The 22,443-nt window shown below is 42.0% G+C and overlaps 2 protein-coding genes across 2 annotated transcripts in view; one reads left to right on the forward strand and one right to left on the reverse strand.

The window, feature by feature from the left end:
* The window catches only part of asb13a.2 (ankyrin repeat and SOCS box containing 13a, tandem duplicate 2), a 107,429-nt gene that overhangs the window by 29,086 nt on the left and 55,900 nt on the right, over positions 1 to 22,443 (reverse strand). The window lies entirely within an intron of this gene.
* net1 (neuroepithelial cell transforming 1) lies at positions 12,152 to 18,658 on the forward strand. The gene is made up of 9 exons (XM_061667538.1): positions 12,152 to 12,453; positions 14,529 to 14,636; positions 14,717 to 14,881; positions 15,296 to 15,358; positions 15,555 to 15,728; positions 15,809 to 16,066; positions 16,146 to 16,316; positions 16,986 to 17,172; positions 17,264 to 18,658. Exons 1-9 carry the CDS (start codon positions 12,361 to 12,363, stop codon positions 17,677 to 17,679), a joined length of 1,635 nt encoding a protein of 544 aa, XP_061523522.1. The 5' UTR covers positions 12,152 to 12,360; the 3' UTR covers positions 17,680 to 18,658.

Here is a 22,443-nt window from a genome sequence, read left to right on the forward strand (position 1 = left end):
GCAGAGAGAGGTCCATTGGATATTTATCTCATGCCAGCTTGTTCTGCCTTTGATTCGCAAACATGGTATGATTAGCTCATCCACCCAAAAACACATGGAGCTCATTAGCTCACCATTTAATCTTGCCACAGTTTGTCACTCATTTATAAATCCACCATGTGATAAAAGAACCTTGGAAGGGTCTTTGCATCTCTCATTGTTGCGCTTATCTATAAATTCAGGCACTTTAAGACGCAAAGTTTGTCCAGAGCTTTGAATAATGTTTAGCTCGATCATTTGGCTTTGAAGTAGCAAAACTCGATCCCCTCAACACCTTCCCCCTGCTCAGCATATTGCTAGATATAGGTGGGGGTGCATTGGCCCCCAGGCGAACCTTGGAACAAGGCAAGGCGAGCATTCCTGAACGTTTGGCGCATTCTCTCAAAACGACCAGGCACTCGGCCTCGAGGGCTTCGCTGCCCGAAGAATGTGTGTCAGGTGTACAGCCCAGTGCCAAGGCGCACTAGGTCGAAACAGAAGAGGCTAATAAACAGCTACAACAAGAGACAGATGTCGGACGGGTATGCGGTATTCCATTTTTAATCACATGGTCGTCAGCAATATCACGTCAGGGGTTCTGAGAACAAGATATTACCTCTGCCAAGCGCAAAGGTGCAAGGCCGGGATATATTTTCGAACCACGGTTGGATTGTTACTACGCAGGATTTGAGACTACACGAAAGATTTCCACGTAACCTTTTGTGTCGCTCAAGAACCTGTTACATTTTGCTGCGTATCTGGATTAAATATGGATAGAGGATTTTTTTGGTATTCATTTATTTCAGTTTGCCCTGCTAGAGAATGCTAGTGATAGAGTGCTGTCTTTCTTTTCCTTCATGTCATTCTCCATGAACAAGACAGTAGCCAGCTAACTAGCATACAGACAAACAAAAATACAGCGTACCATTCCATATTTAGTAGAATTCATTTTCGCTTTTGCTATTTACCTTAAAATGGAACCCTCCTGCCCCAGAATCCTAATATCAGGGTCCAATCTGTCTAATCCAAATGTTATTCTCCACGAACCAGGCTATCTAAAATACGGACTGACAGAGAAACACCAAGCGCCAATTTTTCTCTTGTGTTAGATTAACATTTTCTTGCAGCTCAGCAGTGTTTAGCATGTCTGTCTCACAGTGGAGAGGTCTGGCTTTCTCCCACATGCTAAAAAACACGCAGATTAGAACATCAGAGCATCAACCGATTTAATGACATTTAAATGAAACCTCAACAACTTCAATCATTTCTTTGTAGGAAATTGCAGCATCAATAGTTTGTCTTCTTTTTAGGAAATGAACAGGAGAGACTAGTGCAAGGGACCTGCTGTAAGAGCTGCTTGAAATTGCTTTTGTACCGCTTTCATTCTTTTTTCAAGCTCCACTGGCTTGTGATGTCCTGCCAAAATTGTATCGTTATCCACGACTTCTGCTCACGAGAAGCTGCGCTGCACTGTGTTTGTTTTCGGACTCGTCGTGGAGCTAGCACACGAGGCAGAGACCCTTCTTGTCCCTCATATCTTCTTTGTGACAACCCTCATAATCGTCCTGTCAGTTTACACGCTTGCCCCTGCATTTGATTATTATCATTTTTATAGATAATGGGTCATTTTGCCCTCCCTGAACGTGCTGTGCCATGTTCAGCAGATAACGAACTGTTCTCCAAATGATAAGCAAAGCGTGCTTCCAAGCTGTTTTATTTGTTACTGCCAGTTGAAGTTTAGTGTAAAACTGACATAAATTTAACAAAAGAAAATTATTTAAACACTAAAATGTTTAACCAAACCACGTTGTTTAGTCCGCAAGCTTAATGCTCACATATGAGATCGAGAAAATCAAGGGATTTTCTCTTTTTTCCATTTTCCAGAAGGAAGCCTGCTAACTAATATAAAACTGCCAAACATTTTTTTCACTTTTGTTCACAATTCCACTTTAGCTGGAGTCTACTTATTCTGGTTCTCGTCTATTTAGACTGATTTGACCGACTTTCAATAAGTGACTAGCAATTGACTCAAGCCTTTCAGAGTGCATCCTACTCTCCAATGTTGCTTCACCCAGTTTGGTGAGAATCCGTGCAGCTGCTTTATTCCAATGCAGATACATCACACTTTGATGTTGTTGTACTGCTGAAGTCATTAGATTGATGCCTCTTAATAGTGGATAGCACATGTTAACAAAAGGATATTTCAGTGCGTAATTTTTACAAGCGCTCATTGATGTTGGATAGTCTTTTGATGAGTGGAGGGGGATTGTAAATAAACCTATGTCGTCATGCGCCAGCCTGTCGTGGTAGCTGATTAGTGTGGGTTCAAGCAAGCCCCTACACAGTTTTGGCATGTTAATCAAATTTGGATTAAATGACACGTTATGTGTTAAGAACAATTTGAGTGGAGTTAAAATCTAGATTGTAGAAGTGGCTTTGTTTGGCACCGTTTGTGAATCAAACTTGAATTATAAGATGGTTTTCCACACATCAAATGTAACCACAAAGCAGTTTGTCTGCAGAGTAGGGATGAGCATTTGACTAATGACTTTTGACTAAGTACTGGATCATATCTGGGGAAAATGAAGTAACTATATTTCTTTAAATGAATGTGATGAGAGTTCTAAATTCTTGTTTTGATGTAATACAATGGACCACTTGGTGGGTCGCAATGAGGGTCACCCGTGCCAAAGGTAGCACAGTAACTTTCACAACTTTTGGCTTAACTAATACAGTACCGACATGGGCCTTAACAATCAATTAATCGATTCTTATCGGCAACAATTGTTTATTTTCAATCCCAAAACATCTCATCATAGAAAAAAAAAAACCAAAAAATCTTAGTTGTCACATACAGAAACCCTCAAGCACCAACAAAGACTGCGTCCGGCATATGGCTGGGCACTGTCCGCCCACCTTGTAGACCCCCTCCCAATAAATCTTTCACACTTACAGTTTGAGTCCACACTCCCGAATAGTTGCACTAGCGACTGTGGCTATGCATAGCATTTGCTTTGGGGTCAGAAAAGTCTCTTATCCTATCGAATCCACGTCTTAGTTCAAATTAAACATTGTCTTGGTCCAAACTACAAAATCTTTGAAATATTAAACTGTAATGTTGTTGATATCAGGCAACAGAACATTTGGACATCAGCAAGATCTTAAGGACACTGCCAAACCCTTCCTTGTGATTGTGTTGAAACTTGTATGTGGTCTTTGTCCTGTCTATGCACATCAACTGTCAAATCTGTCAGTCGTCTCCCAGGTGACGAAAACTCGGCCTCGACGATCCATGCTAGCCCTGTTTTTGTTGAGTAAGAGTATGTAGCGTATGAACAAGTCGCTACACGGAACGTGTTATTTCCATCCGTGAGCTGCTGATAGAGGGACTGGGCGGATCCTGTGTTGTCAACCTCTTTCACAGAAATCCCGCACAATTAGCAAATTAGAGCTGTAATGAGAAGATCTGGCCTTATTCACCTGGTACTTCACAGCCATGTGGTCCTCCATTGTTGTTTTTGTTCATGCCTACAAAAGAGTACCATTTTCAGGGTGTACACAGGAATGATAAACTTCCACTTTTGAGGCTCTTGAGTCAAGGTTATGGCGACCTGCACTAAATGCAATTGTCATGTAGACAAATGGCCAAAGAGTTTCCCATGCACTTCAATAATAACTCTCTTGCTAATATGTGCCACGACCATTATTCAGGCTTTTCTTGACGTCTTCCCATTTAGTCCAGTGTTTGGATAACCTACTGTGAATGGTATTCTTATCCTATATATATAAATTTCCTCCACTCAAACAAAAAATGCCACGTGAGAGCAATATTCCCAAGCCAGGTTTTATGTTTTTGGTATGGTTTGTAATTCTGATTCTGGTCATGTTGAGAGTTTTTTGTTTTTACATCTTATCATTGATAAGATTAAGGTCTGACAAAAGGTGAGACAGAACCAATGGGCCGGCATTTACACATCCATCTCATGTTTTACATTCCGAAGAAGAAGGTCAGGCAGCGGCATAGTACCGGGTAATGTAGAGATGGGAGAAAGTATACATATGCTTGATAGCTTTATCGTTTGCAATAACTCTGAAGTCTTTGAGGTAGCAGCAGCATTGGCTGTTTAATTGAGATGTTGCGTGTTTCCCTGCTTGTAATTCACTGCGAGCTTCAAAAAACCGACAGTGTTGCTATCTGTAAAAAAGCTGTCCGGCCACTGCAAATGCATTGCGCCATCGTTTGTTATTTGTAGCCTTCTATGGTGCTCGAAACCTGCTAGTGAGAAAAACATGTTGGGAAAAGAGTTGGAGTTTAATGGACAAAAGGAAATAACCTCACCACCTCCACAACGAAAACATACATAAAGTCCGACCATTACGAGTCAATTTTGGCCGTCCTCAGCTCGCCGGTCAATCAGGTCTTGACATCCTGTGTGTCAAGCCAGAGGCAGTCTGGACTGTCTCGGTTAATGGACTGCAATGACAACACCGGGGGGCCCCGAGGCCACCATTTTATTTATTTTATTTTACGACCCACAGTCTCAAGTTGTCCAACTACTGTTCTCACCTGCTAACTGACTGCCCCCCTGACAATCCGCATGCAGGTGTTAAAGCATCATGCTACCTAATTAACTCTTTCCTGTTAGCTCAAGGACCTCCAGCGCTGACCATTGTCACTTTACAATCGAGCTACGGGGCCAACGAGCAGAGTGGGCCTGTGGCATGCGTGTGGAGTGGCCATAAATGTCTCTGGAGGGGCCGTCTATTATCATAAAAGAAACACTAAACACCCCACATGTTGACTGCTCTCATATGCATTTAATCAACTACATACTACACAGCGAGTGCTCTCAGATTTAATTGTAAATACCCATCTATCAGCTATAAGACAAGTGAACAACTCAAAGTCAGAGTTGTGTATTGAGTGGGAACACCAGACTAGTTGTGTATTGACAGCAGACATGTTTGCCATCACATAATGCTGAATGGTCACACATTTGTCCTTTTTTTCCCCCACAGAACCCAAAGTGCAGAGGAGAGCCGGATATCAGAGACGCAGTCAGCCTGTGCAGCTTTGACTTCAAGGTAAATGCATTCAAAGGCACCCATCATCATGGCATTGTAAAAGAACCGGTGCAAAATAACCACGAGAACGCCTCGATTGTGATCCAGATTTTTGTATCTCAATGTAAGTGTCAAGGATCCACGTGACATCATGGTGAAAGGGTCCAGCGTTGCATTATTCAGCTCGATACAACATGGGAATAGAAACATGAGTTCAGAGCATGCAGAGTGATCTTATTAGTTAAAAATAGGGGCTGATTCTAATATTTGGCAGAATAAAATTCAGATATCCAATTAATTGGCTGATTAATTTAAAGAATATATAGTTTCTAACCAAATTGTTGGTCCCTTAACGCTTACAACAATAAAGATATGAATTAGAGGCAGAAGATTTGACCGTTTAACTATACTTTTATCTTTTAGTATTTGTTTAAGTGAGAGCAGAAACAGAGAGAAAAATTGGCGAAATGGGAATGTTTGTTCGAATGCCATTACCTTTTTTTCTCATGTTGTTACCTGTTAATGTGTAAGGGGGCAAATATTTGCTAAAAATCAGCCAATTTTTGCCGATTTGAAAAGGGCTAATATTGGCCGATTACTGTAAATCGGTCGGGCCCTCGTTAAAATGGGAATCGATTCATCACACATTAATTTTCCCCGTTCAAGGAAATTTAGCAAAGTGCTTATGTCCCGAGTTGATAGAGGCGTCATCGATCTAGAATGACATCATAGCCATCCAAATCTGTTGGACCATCAGTGGAGCGGTGCGTGTTGCTCCTCCCCCCTGTGATCAGTACCCCAATGAAAGGTTGCGGAAACAAAAAAATGCCGATAAATTTCGAGCTGCTTTGTGAAAATGGCGCTTTAGAATTGGGTACTAAAAAGGGTCGGGCTAGTCACATTGCAGTCAGCTGATTGGTTCACACAGAATTCCTCACGGAAGAAGAAAAAGCTTTCTTGAACAAAGCCTGTTTGAATTCCTCCCCTATTGTCTTGTGTTTACTGTGTCACATTCTTTTGTTTGTTCATTTTATTGGCGTGTTATGCAATGACTAGCACGGTGAAATAGTGGTTAGCATGTCTGCATCACAGTCAGGAGATCCTGTTTCGAATCTCCAGAAGGGTAAAAAGAGGAAAAGGAGGTAATGACTGTTACAAAACTTAACTGAAGAGTTTAAAAGTTCTGCATAATTGTTTAACATCATAAAAACAGAATTTTCATGGCGACGTTGCAGCGGCAAGAGAACTACTTTTAGCGTTTTTGTTATTACCAGCTGCTTTGCTGATGGGACCCTGTGATACTCCTCTGGAGATTTATTTATTTTTTTTATTTTTTTTTTGCTGGGTTTGACTGCGCTGCGGCGAGTCAACATTTTTCTCCCATTTTCAGACATTTCACAAAAATAGATGGAGGACATCCATTGATAAAAGTAGAAAGTCCAAGCTCCTCTCCCACCCTGTCCGCACTATTAAAAGCAACCATGCCATTTATATTGAAACCAAGTGAACAAGGCCATAGAGACAGATCTCGGGATAGAATCTATGTGACATGAGATGAAAATAACGTTGTACTGTTTGTTACAGACTAAAATAAGAGACAACCGGGTACACAGCAGTTTAGCCGTGCACGTGTCATCGTGAGCGCAGATTAGGTTTTAGCATTTTGTAGAAAAGAAACAACTAAAACTTGTTACGATACAATGTCAGAATTATGCACTGCATAATATATTGGTCTAACTGAAAAATAATAACGGATCATCAAAACAAACACGTGAGCCGGCCCACGCAGGATGTCCCGAAAACGTTCTATTATTTAAGTCGTTCTTATTTAGGTTCAAGTTAAAACAAGCTCTCGGGTTTGAGGGCACAAGAGGCAGGACGGCCGAGTTAGAAAATAACACGTTTGACGTTGAAGTGTGTTGGTGGTTGGTTCATTGGACCAGCAACAAGACCTGTCATGACTACTCCTTTCTCAGGTGAAATAAAATGAATCGCAAAATGAGCATGTACTTGTATGGGGCACCAGCGGGGGGTGGGGTTGGGGGCACTTTCATTTTATGTATGTCTTGAGAAAACAAAATGCTACTATGAATATTTGAAAGCACCTTTCGTGGCCCTCAAGGACACTGTATATCAACTAAAACAACATTCAAAACTGAGTTATACAGGACGAACTAAAACATTCTTCTCAACAACCTTCCTTGTAACGTTACAACAGCTCTCAGAAAATGACACCTTTTTTCTCAGTATGCAGATTAAAAAAAGAAAGAAAGAAAAACACGATCGAATTGTTGTAAACTTCATATATTATACTCGCAATATTCCAGCACTAGTGTTCTGGTGGTAAATGCTGCAGATGTCGTAGGTTCGATTCCTTTTTTTTTCCCCTGCTAATGTTACAACTTTATTCTCATAATATTCTAATGTTATTTTTCATTTTTATTTTCAGTTTGATTCCAGAGATAATTCTAACATTCGCTTGCCAAAATTAGGACTTTATTCTCATTATAATACAACAAATGATCTTCCTCTCGTTGTCTCTTCTTAGTTTTTTTTTTTACGTTTCAGGGCAGCCCTAATATGTTTTTGTCTCATTTATTTGGGTTGCATGTGGGCTGTTTTTTTTTTTTTTCCTACGCAAAAGAGATGAGCAGCTGGACTTATGCAACAAGTTATATCAGTACCTCTGATTTGGCAGAGAAATTGTTGTGGTGCGGAGATTCCCAGCAGCCACTCCTCCAATCAAAACAGCTCTGTTTTGCTAGGACTTTATTTTCCTTTCAAGTTGAGTTGCTTCCAATACGCTTTAATCCCGACACGCTCTGTCGCTGCTTCAGTAGCTACTTCCAATTATTTTCCAGGGCCTATCATCATATGTCACTGTGACCTGCCACCCAAAACAAAAAGAAATGTAGGAAGTAGTGTTTAAAGTGATTTCGTCTGTTATCAGGCTGTATCGGCGTTCCAGTTCTTCCAATCATCCTGTGTTTGCTAGCAACCAGGTCTGCTTTGGGGCGTGGACACTGACGAATCAAAACATTGAGTAACCGACTAAGTCCCATCGGAGAACTGTTGGTGGAGAAAAGTGGTGATATTTATAGTTTACCTGTGCCACAGACAAAAAAAATACGTTTTGAAACGTAATCAGTGGCCCACTCAAAATTAAAGCGTATCATTAAAGACACACCTAGTCTGTCGGCATTAAGTGAAACATATCTGAATTATTTATAGGATTTGGGATGGGTATTCAACTAAATTAAATCAATTGAGTGCTATTTTTGAAACTCCTTTTTCCATCCCAGTGTTGTACTAAGCAGAATAACACCCAATCGACACCGGAACACACCTACAGTTGGGTTGAAATTCAGATTCTTTGGTGTCAGATGAATTTGAAGCTGTTTCAAAAATAGACGTGGTAGAAATTCACACATATGATCACATGATCATATAGGGACTGGCTAATTCACTGACTTTTCTGTTGCGCTAATTAATGGGACACACATACTCCTTTGACACTAAATTGAATAGCGTGCTATAGAGCTGACGTTAGCTCCGTAAGTTAGCAATATTGTAATGCATGTTTTTCCCAACTGATAAAGTACAGCATGTCTTCCAGATGTAGTCAGCAGGAGGCAGCAATGCCTCCAGTTTTTAAACTTTGCTGTGTTCCTTAGCCCAGAGCCGCTTGTTGAAAGTCATCCCTCAAGGGCAGCAATTAGGCTGCTCACTGCTCCCGAGTTCAAGTTAAATTGAGCTCAGCCCTTGGCGTTTTAGTCCGTCCCTGGCACGGCATAGGTTAGGTAGCGGTGAAACTCCACTCCGCGCCACACGTGGCATTACTCATCTGTCCAAACCCATATATTCCCCCCATCAGCAACGCCCACCAGCACGCCACAGACTATGGGTTTTGGAGTGTAAATCATGTTGACACTCCAGCTGCAGCTCAGTATAACTTGAGGGGAAAGGAGGTGGGGAGCAGACGTACAGCTGATTCAGCACCAGGTCTCCCCACACCGTGTGACTCAGAGCAAAAGGCGACCCGGTGTCATCTGCAGTGCAGACTACACACAGACAGATTTTCGCTAGCTCATTCCATTCCGCATATTTGCTGCTCTGCTAACTCACAAACTAAGTGTCATATGAAAGAAAAAGTCTGTTCACGAGGGGATCGTAATGGCATGGCAGGTTGAACAGAAAAGAAGTTACACATAATATCATACTACACTATTACTTGTGGCGAGTGGTTTTGTCACTAATAACACAAAGCAACACAGTGACCGATCACATTCCGAGCCATGTGTGCAAAACTAAGAGAGACGCTATGTTTTGTGACTCCAATTACATTCATTCCTGACATAATGAAACCGAGGGAAAAACATTTGCAGGACGTCATGTAAACATGGGCTTAAGCTGAGGTAGCTACGTGACCAAATTGACAGCATGACAGTAAAAATGCTCACACACTTGCGCTATAATACCGTGCTAGTGATAATGGCGTGCAAACTCAAATCGCACCGTGGGCCCACATTACGACAGATTTATTTGGGTATAGGTGTCAAAAGTGGCATCATCGCAGATCGGTGTTGTAAAATCTGAGTGTGAAATTTAGGTTAGTTATGTTGGTGGTCGCCAATTGGAAAAAAGCTTTTACATCCACAAAACGTAGCAATTTGAACCACCGTCCGCCATGCAAATTGTCAGGCGAGAATCTCACGGTACTGCACAAGTGTTTTTGTTCTTTCTCTGGCTTTTCTACAACACTTATTCTAGCCTTAACAAGAACAGAAATAAAATAAACTGATTTGTAATTACTTTATTCGATGCTATGGTCACCGCACTTGGAAAGTTAAGGTGAAAGATTGAAGTTGTACAAACCCACAGAGTTTGTACCATCATCCTGCATGATGTCATGCAAAACCTCTGTTGAGTGTGTATTGTGATGTTTTCTTTGGATTATTTTATTTTACTTAAAACAAACTTCATTTGTTATTTATCTGAAAGGTGTATTATTGTTTGTACAATTTTCATTTTTCTTTTTCGGTGAACTTCTTTTTACGATAGGGTGACAAGCATGTCAGAATATATTCAGACTCGCAATACTCACTAAAATGAAAGATGTCTGATTGTTTTTTCCCCGATTAACAGTTAACTTGTCTCTACACTCGTGACGATTAAGAATAAAAGATTACTCATTTCCGTAATTGTCATTCAAATGAAAGGTGTCTTATTGTTTCTACGCATGTGTGGCAATCAAGCATGTTAAAATCGACTCACCTTCACATTATGCCACCACTAATTCTCATTTAAGAGTGTTAATTGTTTATACGTTTCACTATTAACAGTGGTTAAAGTTTTTTTACACTTGTGTGACAATTGATTATGTTGAAAATGACGCTGTGCCACTGTTTCGCTCTCAACACCGGTTGACTTCTTCATTCACTTGTGTCATAGTTAAGAATGTCCAACTGAGACTTGAAAATGATCTGTTAAGATCATAAAAGTTTGATGATGGCCCTCTCCAACTATTTTGATCATTTCCAATGAGAAATATTTGTTATTTCATGAGCGTCACATTTAATTGTATTCCCCGTCTGGAACCATCATCCTGTTGGTGTGCTTTCCTACCGTCATGCCAATAAGCCCTGAAGAAGGTGTCAACCACTATGCAGCTCATTCAGCATCTGTGTTTTATCACCTACACACGGCAGCAGCAGTGCGAAGTCTGCGTTGGGCTTTACACCTCCGTGTTGACCCAGGAGGATGGAGTCCAAGACGTGGCGCTCTCATCCATTTGCCCTCGGAACGCGCTTTTACACTACACTGTTTTTGTGGCGCCACCATTTAAGACTATGGCTCACGCCCCAACACATTCTGCGTCTTCAGGTGTTGTTGTCAGTCAGAGTTGAGATCATTCCCAAATGTGCGCTTGCGTGAAACAAGGCCCCAGGTTAGATTTTCATTTGACTTGACTGAAACCGACAAAGAAATAAAATGGGTGGTGGTCACACCGAACCCCCCAATCCCCCCCCCCCCCCACCTTAACGGTCTTCAATATACAAGTTTTTGTTCAAACATCTGGATGAATGTGTGTGTGTCCCCCCCCCCCCCCCCCCCCCCCCCCGCATGCTATTGATATTCAAATTGTCAACCTCCCCCAGTTGGCCTGATGAGACTGATAAGAGGACTGTTTAAGAAAACAGGTCCGAACAGAGACTACTTTGATTGATTCCCAAACATAGAATGATGAAGTCGTTAATTAATAGCTTGGTTTCGAGTAGATTCAACTGAAATTGACAATAGCTGTTGTAGGTACCATTTCGAGATGACGTCCGCATCATGATGATAATCGTGATGACAAGTAGCATAATGCGGCTCATCAGAAGACACATCTAATTTAATCATAATTGGCTTCTCGCATAATTCGGCATGCAAAAATTCAGAGCAGAAAGGATTAGGAAATGTTCCACTATGGCTCAAACCAAAATACCAAACTCAATTTAAAAGCTGAAGAACAAAGATGAGAGACGAAATGAATTGCATGTAATTATTAGAAAATTGCTGATATAAATTACCCATTTTAGCTGTTATTTGACTAGTTTCTGCTTATGTTATTAGAGAGGATTCATTGCTGTATGACAACATTTTGCCAATTTTGTTAAACACTGTACAGTACTTTATGATTTATGTTGCTTCCGTGTTGTTGTCATATTTAGGGCCCAACCAGCAACCGCTGCTATTTTGCAATCATTATTTAAATTGACTTTTACATTTCAATGGTTATTATTATGCGTTATAATTGAATTATTTTAATTATTTATGGCCGCCTGAGTTAATCACGTGGTTTTGTCCAAGGTTCAATCAAAACCCGCATCGAAACTGTTTCGCAGTAAACTTTACTTGGGATCTTGCCTTTTCTCGCTACTGTTTGAGTCCCGAGCGCAAGGAACAACATAGCATGCTGGTGGTGTCCTCTCACTGCCTAGCAAACTTTGAGCCCGCCTCATTTGCCGGCACAAGGGCTGCTCTCTCCTCCCATGTCTCCTCACCCGCTATAAAGCCCTCCCACTCTCAGTCTGGACCAGACCAAAGTTTAGAGAGCGTGTGAGGTGGTGCTTCACTAAAAGCTCTATCCCACTCGGGGAGAAGAGCTACTATAAATAAGAGGGATTTTATTTATTTATTACTTTTAACTTATTTTTTTTTTTTCTTTCTCTGTGGATTACTTGGAGCCGAATTAAAAACGGATTAAAAAACGGATATTGTGTTTTACTGAAAGCTATGGTGGCTTACGATGAACTGGGAAGCTTGGTGCCTATCAAACGGACGCTGCAAGTGATAGACTGCCAGAACCAACTCCACAAGGATTTAGAGGTGAGATAGTTACTGCTATTTATTTTATATGTTCTGTCATTTGCCTCAGATTGTGAACTATTAACTAACCCACCCTCACCCCCACCCCCATTTTCTGCTACCACACACATGTATTAGCTGCCTTCTCTGAAATATTCGCCCCAGCGGGGGCTTGGTAGGATATGGAGCAATCAGTGTATTCAGCAGAATCAAAGTACTATAAACAATGAAATAGCAGGGGGTAACCTTTTAAGGTTTGGTCCAGCTTTAGAAATAAACAGGTATTTGTCACTTGAAGATCCAGTAGATCAACGTGGAACTGGTCTCTCTACTGCAGAAATGTATATTGTACCTTCAGCTGTCTTAGGGAAAAGGATTTTTTTTAATCTCCCACTAACATGTGGTTTCACTGACAGTAAAAGTGTTGAGGTTCTGAGAAGTCTGGAGACAATTCTCCACAAGCCAGTTCCCAGACTTTCACAAGTGACTTACTGATGACCTCGGCTCTGTCATTTGAGGTCTGGTTCTGGTTCTCAGCGCTCTGCTGTAAAAAGCAAAGGCGCACATATGGAGTTTTTCGGCACACCGCACATTTAAGTATCGATCAAAGTAACCTAAACGCCTCCGAGCAGGGAGGTTGTAATACTGGGTTTGGATGGAGAATGTGCAACACTATTCATTTCTTTACAGACAATAGTTACAGACTTAAGCAACTGGGTCACTTTGTGGTCAAACTGCCAGAAAAAGCAACTTAGATGCACAAAGACCAGCATCATTGGCTTGTTTGTCACGGACTAGTCAAACCCCCCCACCCCTCACCATTGGTGGTTAGTTTTACGCGCATTGTCTGCAAAGATAATAACAGGTCACAAACGAGTCGTTCCCAAGGACTAACAGTCAAAGCATCTGCCATGTGGCAGCCATGTGCCAGCCCTGCCGCTAGAGGGCTTAATAAAACTGCGGTTCGGCATCTTGAGTCCCCAGCCGACCACAGTCATAACAGCTCAAAGAGCGCACCAGAGCAAGTGGATCAGTTCCACAGCTGTGCCTCAGTGGTTTCCCAGATTTCGCTGATCCAAGGCAAAAAATCCCTTTTGGGCTGAGTCAGGAGAAAGGACAAGTAACTCAATGAGAGACTTAAAATGGGAGATGGCGCAAACTAATTAAATGCTGTGATTCTGGTCCTGTAATGATTTTTGAAGAATGTCCGTGGTCTGAAAGCATTACCTCAGCTTCTTGATTGCTGCTCTACGTTGCTGTTGGCATGCGGCTGAACAGCAACCTTTTAACTCTGGAGGGTGGGGGGGTAGGTTACCTGGCCCAGGTGTAGATCAGCTCTCACGCAAGCTTTATTAAAGAACCTGTGTCAACTTGCAGAAGCACTGTAAACACAACTGTGAGCCCCATGCGCCATCATGCGACGCTGCTCAATGTAAACACTCGAACTGGGGATAGATTCACTGCAGGTTTATGATGACGACCCCTTTCCTAGACTTTCCGCCACGGTCTGTTTCACGTTAAAGCCGCCGCTCCTGACACACTGCTTTGTCTGGAAAAGGAAGTTAAAGAACAGCAGCGAGCCACCAGGAAGCATTTATCTCCCACAGATACACTTTCAAGTGGGCTTGTTGTCAGGCAGATAGTCGCAGAGCGTGCACAGCCAGGAAAGGACGCCGAACAGCTGAGAGCAGTCTCGTGCATTCTTGGCATTCCTCCAGACCCCCTTACCCGACCAGCTCAACACAGGGGGTCTTTGTGCAGGGTGGGTCGGCCGCCTGCCTCTCAGATGATGGAACCGACAGCTGGGGAAGCCGCTTTGGACTCCATATTGTCCAACTAGACATGGGCAATATTTCTGTCTCCCCTGTGAGCTCTGCCAGTCTGTCTGTCTGAAGCATGATCTCCCAACTCCTTCTTGGCTCCAAACCCTGGAAGTGAGGTCAATAAAGAGGATTTATGATTTTATTTGATGCATTTTATCACAAGGAACTCACAAGGGACTCACTGCTGAGGTCTCACAGTTTGCATTACCAATGGATTCGTTCTGTTACCTCCTCAGCTAACTTTTCCCTCCTTATTTTGTCTTTCTAATCCAGGAACCCAGCAACAAGCGTGTCCGTTCTCTCGGCAGGGTGACGTCGTTAGCCAACCTCATCTCTCCGGTGAAGAATGGGGCCGTCCGGCGCTTCGGCCAAACCATCCAGGTAAAGACCTTGTGATGCTCTTCCCCGCATGTCAAATCAACAACACCACAACTGACTTGTGGAGCTTTTCCCATCTGCAGGCCTCCTTCCGGAGCGATGGCAAGTTGCCGGCCATGCCCCAGAAGCCTTGCAGCAAGGCGGCGGCCCCCACGCCACCTAAAAGGAGAAACAGCACACTGTGGTCGGAGACGCTCGACGTGCACCAGAAAGAAACCTTAACCACCAAAGAGATCAAGCGACAGGAGGTGAGAATCCAATCAGACTAAAAGAATTAGGCCAGTGTGGTTCAAAGATCCAGACAGCGCTGTACGTCCAGACTACTTTCACATATCCCTGCAGTATTTGTGTCAAATAGTCGAAATGGGAATATAAGCCCTTCCAGGGCCTTTTCCACCAGTCTGTGTAAGTTCACATAGAACTGAAAAAGAGCGAGCTCCCTCCCCACTTATGTCCGAAATCTTTGCCAGCTGTCAGGAGCTATAAACTTTGTGCACTTTTTATACAGACGGCAGCCAGAAAGACTTAGACTTCAGTTGCTTGGCACCCGGCACGAGTCTGGCCTTTAGTCGAAGGGGTATTGGGTTGTCCTAAAGTAAAAAGCAACCTGATTCATGTGTCTTTCTCTGCCCCCCCTACCCCCACCCCCTCACCTTCCTCAGGCCATATTTGAGCTGTCTCGTGGAGAACAAGACCTGATTGAGGACCTCCAACTTGCACGCAAGGTTTGTACTCAGAAAGCAAACAGATTCAATCAAAGCCTAGCAGGCCCTTCACGCAATCAAACCAGGGTCTATAAAAAGCTAGGAATTTATCCTCCACTCTATCTTTTCTGTGTCTCTTGTCTTTAAGAGCTATATTTAACATCCTCCCATTCTGGTTTACTGGGGATTTATTTAACAATTTCCTCCCACTCCGCAGGCATATCATGACCCAATGCTGAAGCTCTCCATAATGTCTGAAGAGGAGCTCTCGCACATTTTCGGCAACCTGGACGCCTATATCCCTCTGCATGAGGACTTGCTGGCCCAGCTCTCTAAAGCGACAGGCTCCAATGGAACTGTGGGCCAGATCGGTCAGATTGTTGTAAACTGGGTAAGATTAATTTCAAATTAACTACTTGCATTAAAATGCTTTAAGTGAGAAGTACTTATAGAGGTTTCTTCATTGTGTAGCTACCCAGGCTGGACGCTTATAAGGAGTACTGCAGCAACCAGCTGGCCGCCAAGGCCCTGCTTGACCAGAAGAAACAAGACCGGCGGGTGCAGGACTTCCTGCAGCGCTGCCTGGAGTCACCCTTCAGCCGGAAGCTGGACCTCTGGAGCTTCCTAGACATTCCGCGCTCCCGACTGGTGAAGTACCCGCTCCTGCTCAGGGAAATCCTGAGACACACTCCGCCAGAGCATCCGGACGCCACTAGCTTGGAACAAGCAGTAAGTGCCAACCCTAAGATAGTTTTTGAACACCCCTAGTTCTAGAGACAAGAGTGACTAAATGATACAATTTCCTCAGATCACCATCATCCAAGGAGTGCTGTCTGACATCAACATGAAGAAGGGCGAGTCCGAGTGCTTGTACTACATCGACAAGCTGGAGTATCTGGACGACCGCCAGAGAGATCCCCGTCTCGAACAGTGCAAAAGCCTGCTGTGTCACGGCGAGCTTCGCAACAAGAGCGGCACGGTGAGCAAAGTACACACCCCGACTTATCTTATCAGTACCTCCTACTCAATCAGGCAAACATAACATTCTTGTCTCCTCAACTTTAAGGGAATAGAACTCAGCTGGATTTCTCTCAGCTAAACACTCAAGGCAATGTTAGCATTGGATACAGCGTTATAATGAAATATACACACACAAGAGAGCAGTAGATCCAAATCTTGGTGGAACAGTCCTAAAAATCTGGTCTGACGGGTTATAAAATCAGTTTTTTTTCACACTGCTCCTCCAGCTGTCTGATCTGCTCCCCGACGTTTAAGAGCTCTGTCGTGAACTTCGCATTACTTCAGTTTTCTCAAGCTGCTGGGCCTCCACTTAAGCCTTGTGAAAAAAATAACAATAAAACATTCACACTAACTTATATACCGAAGGGCAATTTAGATTCTTCAATAAATTTAGGTTTTTGGAAGAGGGAGGAAGCCAGACTACCAGAGAAACTGGCACCCTAACTAACAAACAAATGAAAAACATAACACTAGCCTTGTGTTTTCCTTTTTGGTTGAGGTTAAACTAAGTCTTAGACTCTCCATACGTCCCTTATAAAGGATTAAAGCAAGCAGGCAGGAACTGTTTATGGTCACCCAACCCCCGAGGAACTAGCCAAGCCTCAATTTTTCAATGTCTCCTTGGCAGAAGCTGCACGTGTTCCTGTTCACCGAGCTACTCGTCCTGACCCGCTCAGTCACCCGAAATGAGCGCCAATGTTTCCAAGTGTATCGGCAGCCCATTCCCGTGCAGGACCTGGTATTGGACGACCTGCAGGACGGCGACGTCAGGATGGGCGGTTCTTTCAGAGGCGCCTTTAGCAATGCTGATAAAGGTGAGGCTTGTGCTCCCAGAGAGATCCTGGCATTCGATTGTGGAATCTGAACCTGTTGTGAACTTCATGTTTTTGTTAATTTCCATTCCAGCCAAGAACATTTTCCGCGTTCGCGCCCAAGACCCCGGCCAAGCGCAGTCGCACACGCTCCAGGTCAACGATGTATTCCACAAGCAGCAGTGGCTCAACTGCCTGCGCAGCGCCATCTCCGTCCACCGGCCTCACGGCGAGCCCGCCTCGCCGACAACAACAACGGACGTCCGTTCCAAGCGCCGCCCGTCCTCCGTCTCCGCCATTGTCCACATGGAGGAGACGGACGAGAACTGCCCGCAGCGGGCCACCCAGTCTGCCCCCAGCTCGCCATGCGGCACTGCCACCCCGTCCCCCTCCGACTCCCCCTCGTCCTCCACGTCATCGTCGCCCGTTCCCCCGCCAGCGTCTCAGAAGACCAAAAAGGACAAGAAATACCTTTATTCATTAGGGAAGAGAAAAGAGACCATGGTGTGAAGTGGAAGACGAAAACGGACTCATTTTCTTGTACATAAACACGGGAAAACGTGGGACTTGTATTTATGTGTGTCAGTGTGTGCGCATACCCTTACAACAGTGTTCTGTGTGACTGTCCACTTTGGCAGCTGTTTACCTCACCCCTCCTTTTTAATACCATCCCAAAGACCAGGGTTTCCTAAACTGCATATTTGAAATAACATAAACATAGACATCAAATTGTTGTCCTGCCATAAGGTAGACCCGTTTTGGGTCGCCAACCTACGTTTGTGAAACCCTGCCAAAGACAAAAACAAAGGGAAGAATGTTTACCATTAATTTGATATTTAAGCAATCTTGTTTCCTGCATAAGAAGAGGGGTGTAGTTTTACATTTTTATATTCTTATGTGGTATCTTTTTTTGTTATAATAATGGAGCACTGTTTTAGCTTTTAGGTGGCGCATGTGTTTTAGGTAAGACAGGAAGATAAATAAATTAAGATGTACCGCATAAGTTACGAGTGAACAAGACGTCTTATTTTTATACATTCCTTGAAACGAAAAATGCCAGGACATGGTGGCCGGTTTATTTTTGGGTATCGGCGTCAGGCGTTATTTAAATCCGATCACAAGTCGAGGATGTTCTGAAACCAATTTTCGAACTGAGCCATGTTTGGTTTCGGAAGGAGACTTTTCGGTGTAGCATCTTTCATGGAGTCGAAGTTGTGGACTTTTGCACCAGAGGAACGGAATTACGAAACGTGTTGTAAGAAGGATGAAAAAGAGTATGTTGCTGAGGAGAACAGACTGTGTGGAAATGGAAAGAAAGATAATTAAGAAAATGTTGGATGCTCATAGTTGGGAAGAGTATGTAGGGGACGAAGAAAAAAAGAATGTTTCTGTATGTGTATGTCGAGATTGGAAAAAGAAAAAGGGAAAAAGGTGTACTTGCCATGAACTTTATCTAACAATAAAGATCTGTGTAAAATTTGACCCGGAACCTTTTGTGTCATGTCTTCATTAATCACGATTAAAAGTAAACGCCCACGTGTACACAGTAGACACTTGCTACATGTAGTTTTTTGCTGCTGATTATTCTTATTCACCTCTTTATCTGTAGTATCTATTTATGTTCAGGTTGCTATTCCCATCTGCAGATATAATATTCAATTATAGCATAAAAGTATTGTAATAGAAAGACCAATTCCTATATTTTCACTGTCGACTCAGAACATTTGGTTTTGTCATCAAAACATTCATATAAGAAAAGATAGCTTTTATTTCTTGGGATTTACATCTGGATCTGACAGGTGTTTAATTGATGATCCAAACAGTAGTGAGCAGTTTCAGATTTGGGTTCGTACTGGAGGTGTAACAAACGTCACAACCACAGAGCTATCTTAGCTATCGGTGAAAAAACAATCGGTTTTCAAGCTAAGAGAAAATGGAAAAATCAGCTGTCAAGAAAGACCGCAATACATTCGTGATATCGGAAACAACCTGTTCGACGTCAGGTATATGTCGCCAACTAATGGTCTGGCATGTATATTACACCATCTCTTTTACTTTTTTGCGGTTAAAGTTTGCTCTTATCAAACTTTGGCTAATCTATTCCCAAAAATCTAACTAGTCCTTCAAACAGTCACACAGTGCTTGGATGGTCTGATCCAAAGTGGGAAGGCGGACGTTTTTCATCATTAGGAACTTTTGATTTCATGCACTTTGTCTTGCGGAAAGTTGGAAATGTCAACATCATATTCAGCATCAAAAGACAACTTAAGATAAGAACAGTTAGGGCTTACTTGGTGTGTACATACTGTTTCATTACAATGTCACACTGCCAACTACTGGCCTGGCATGCATATTACACTGTCTTCAACCATTTTTGCTGGTGACAAACCCAAACTTTCAACTATCCATTCAAATAGTCAAAAGCAAAGGATTAAAACAGTGACTGTTTTTTCAAACAATGACTGCCTGATGCCAGCTAAATGGCACTTATTAAAAGTTTCCATCTCCCTTTTTGGTCTTTGCTTTACTTGTGTGCTTAAAAATAAACAACTCGGAGTACGCTACTAGGAATTGAAGCGGTGATTTAAGTGTGTGATGGTCAAAGTCGGTGCGAGCCAACCTCGGTCACCTCGTGCCTGCTTCTGGTAAAACATGAACATTCAGGATCACTTCGTGGCACATACTGTATCAAGGTTTCAAGATTTAGAATATTTAACATAGAAACGTTAATCTAATATATAGTTTCTGCAGTCAAATTTGACCCAGAATACAAACTTTGTAGCACCTTTAGAAAGATCAACAATGTTAAATATTGTATTTTTTGGGGGGGTCATTTTAGGAAGAGTCATCAAATCTCAGGGTGTACGAATTACATTTTACATTTTGGATATTTTTATTGCTGACAAACGTCAAAGCGGGTCAAATTTGAAGACAACAAGCTGAGCACAGATGCTGCATGAATCTATTTAAACAAAAGACATTACAGACACGAAAGTACACTCAGGGACCTCCACTGAGATCCAATAAACTTTTCTTGGGAAGCAGTTCAATAGACTGAAACAGTCGGGACACCTCAACATCAGTCGGCATTGCCATGGAGACGCCAACTAGTATTGTACACATTTTGTTCCTCGTAAAGGACTTCAGCAGTGTTTACACCAAACTAACGGCAAACAGGCTGATAAAAGCCACTCAAAAGCACGAGAAGCGCACGTTTTAGAGTGCACGTTCGCAAACGCCAACGTGATTTCAGGCACGTCTTCCATTGCAATATTGACTGTATTTGCCTGCTTAGGCTGTAAAATGCTTTTTTTTTTTTTTTTTATATATAGTACCAAACAATATTATGACTATATTTCAATGTATGCCTACTGCTTTATTAGTGTTGCTGTTTTGGTTAGCAACAGAGTTCAAATGAGTTCAGAAGTTGACTAATATGAGACAATTACACAATCTTTTGCCCTGATGGAAAAAGGGAGGCCTTTATGTAGGAGGCGTTTACTTGTTGCAAGGATGATGCACCTGGTGACTAATTGGTGGACGGCGTTTATGAAAGGGACGGCAACTATTTGAGGAATTGTAGTAAATACAATACATGCTAGCAAACAATAAGTATTGTGTAAAAACATGGCTCGAAGAGGAGATTGATTGTTATATATTTTCCGGTGAATTCAAGAAAACCTTCCATGGGAAATTTGGCTGAGGAATTTATATTTGTTATTGATACAGGGAATTTAATAGCATTTTGGGGTAACTTAGTATTACCCAATTTCTTATTCCAACTATGTAAATTACAATTTATATTACTCATATTTTTATTTATTTACAATAAGTCAATTAGTCATTTTAAAAAATTCGATAGAATAGAATAAAATAAAGCAACCCATAAGATTAGGTACACGTGCATATGATGCAATATAAGCTGAATGACTAATTCTTCCTTTGCAAAGACAATGTTCAGTTTTGATTGACACTAGCATATATGTGCATTTTCAAACTGGAGCAAAACAAACAACATTTTTTTCCAAAGGGCTTGCAGAAAGGTGTCTTTCAGCAACACATCGGTGCATTTTCTTTCTCAAAAAGGGACCGATTATTGACGGACACGGACAGCTGAGCCTCCTGTCAGCCATCTGTCACATGCTTTGAGAGCTGTCTCCTCAAGAAGAAGAAGACAGAGAAAAAACACTGCCACTCCCACTAAGACAGCTCCAAACAGCCTTTTGCCCCGTGGCCACAGCCTGGCAGAAGCATCTGATACTCAAACTTCCCTCATTGCTGTGACTCAGGCACAAATTGTCTTCAATAGTGGAACTTGAATCCGATTAAGAACACAACACAAACCATCTCGCTTGCCTTTCTGCTACTGCTGATGTCACCTTTCTCGGCAATGCTTCAAATGTTCCTAATGAGGACTGCAACACATACAAGTCCGCATTGCGTGACTCACTTGTTATTGGAATTGTCTCCAATGGGACAATTGCAACATTTACTTTTTCTGTGAGGTCATCCCATCTTTGACATCTGTATCACATGAAGGGATTTATGAATTTATTCTAATAAGACTATGGGCTTTATCTTTAAAACTTTTTGTTGGATTTTAAAATATGCGACTTAACTCAAAATTTTCAGTAAGGTTTGCATGGGAATTTTGATATTATTTTTTACAAATTCACTATTTTTCTAAATAGTTTTTTTGGGGGGGTGGGGGGGGTGAGCAAATGTGAATTTATTTTCTGGTATATAATTTCATTCTCCTAAATTGACGAAACATAAAAAAATATATTTGTAGTGTAGTTCATGTGGGAATTTTGAAAATACTAGACATTCTTATCAATTGTTTCTAATTATTATTTTTATTTTAATTTCAGCATAGTTTGAGTGAAAATCTTGACAATCCACTTACAAATATATTTTTTTAATTTCCCTTGCTAAACTAATTTGTCCTCTAAAAAAAACAAATGTTCTTGTAAATTTCCAGCAGTATACCTTTTTGTTGTAATTTTACCTTTTCTAATTTGACTTTCGAATTTGTAATCTTACAACTTATTTTTTTATTTCAATTTTTCCCCTTGTAATTGAATTTTCTTGCTTGTTTGTGTGGCTTGTACTGTACATTCACATGTAATAAATGTACTTCTCATCTTTTTTCCTCGTACCATTAGGACTTTTTTTCTCCCCCTCATAATTTCACTTTTTTTCTTCCCCAGTTGAGGCCCAGTGCGAGGTTGTCGTAATCTGTTAACGACTCATCGGAAAAATGATGAATTTTTC

This window comes from Phycodurus eques, chromosome 22, assembly GCF_024500275.1.
Source record: "Phycodurus eques isolate BA_2022a chromosome 22, UOR_Pequ_1.1, whole genome shotgun sequence".
Classification (NCBI taxonomy): domain Eukaryota; kingdom Metazoa; phylum Chordata; class Actinopteri; order Syngnathiformes; family Syngnathidae; genus Phycodurus; species Phycodurus eques.

Coding starts and splice junctions, on each gene's coding strand:
- net1 (XM_061667538.1), top strand. CDS start 12,361: ATGGTGGCTTACGATGAACTGGGAAGCTTGGTGCCTATCAAACGGACG. Junction 16,067..16,145: donor CCACTAGCTTGGAACAAGCA/GTAAGTGCCAAC, acceptor CAATTTCCTCAG/ATCACCATCATCCAAGGAGT. Junction 16,317..16,985: donor TTCGCAACAAGAGCGGCACG/GTGAGCAAAGTA, acceptor TCTCCTTGGCAG/AAGCTGCACGTGTTCCTGTT.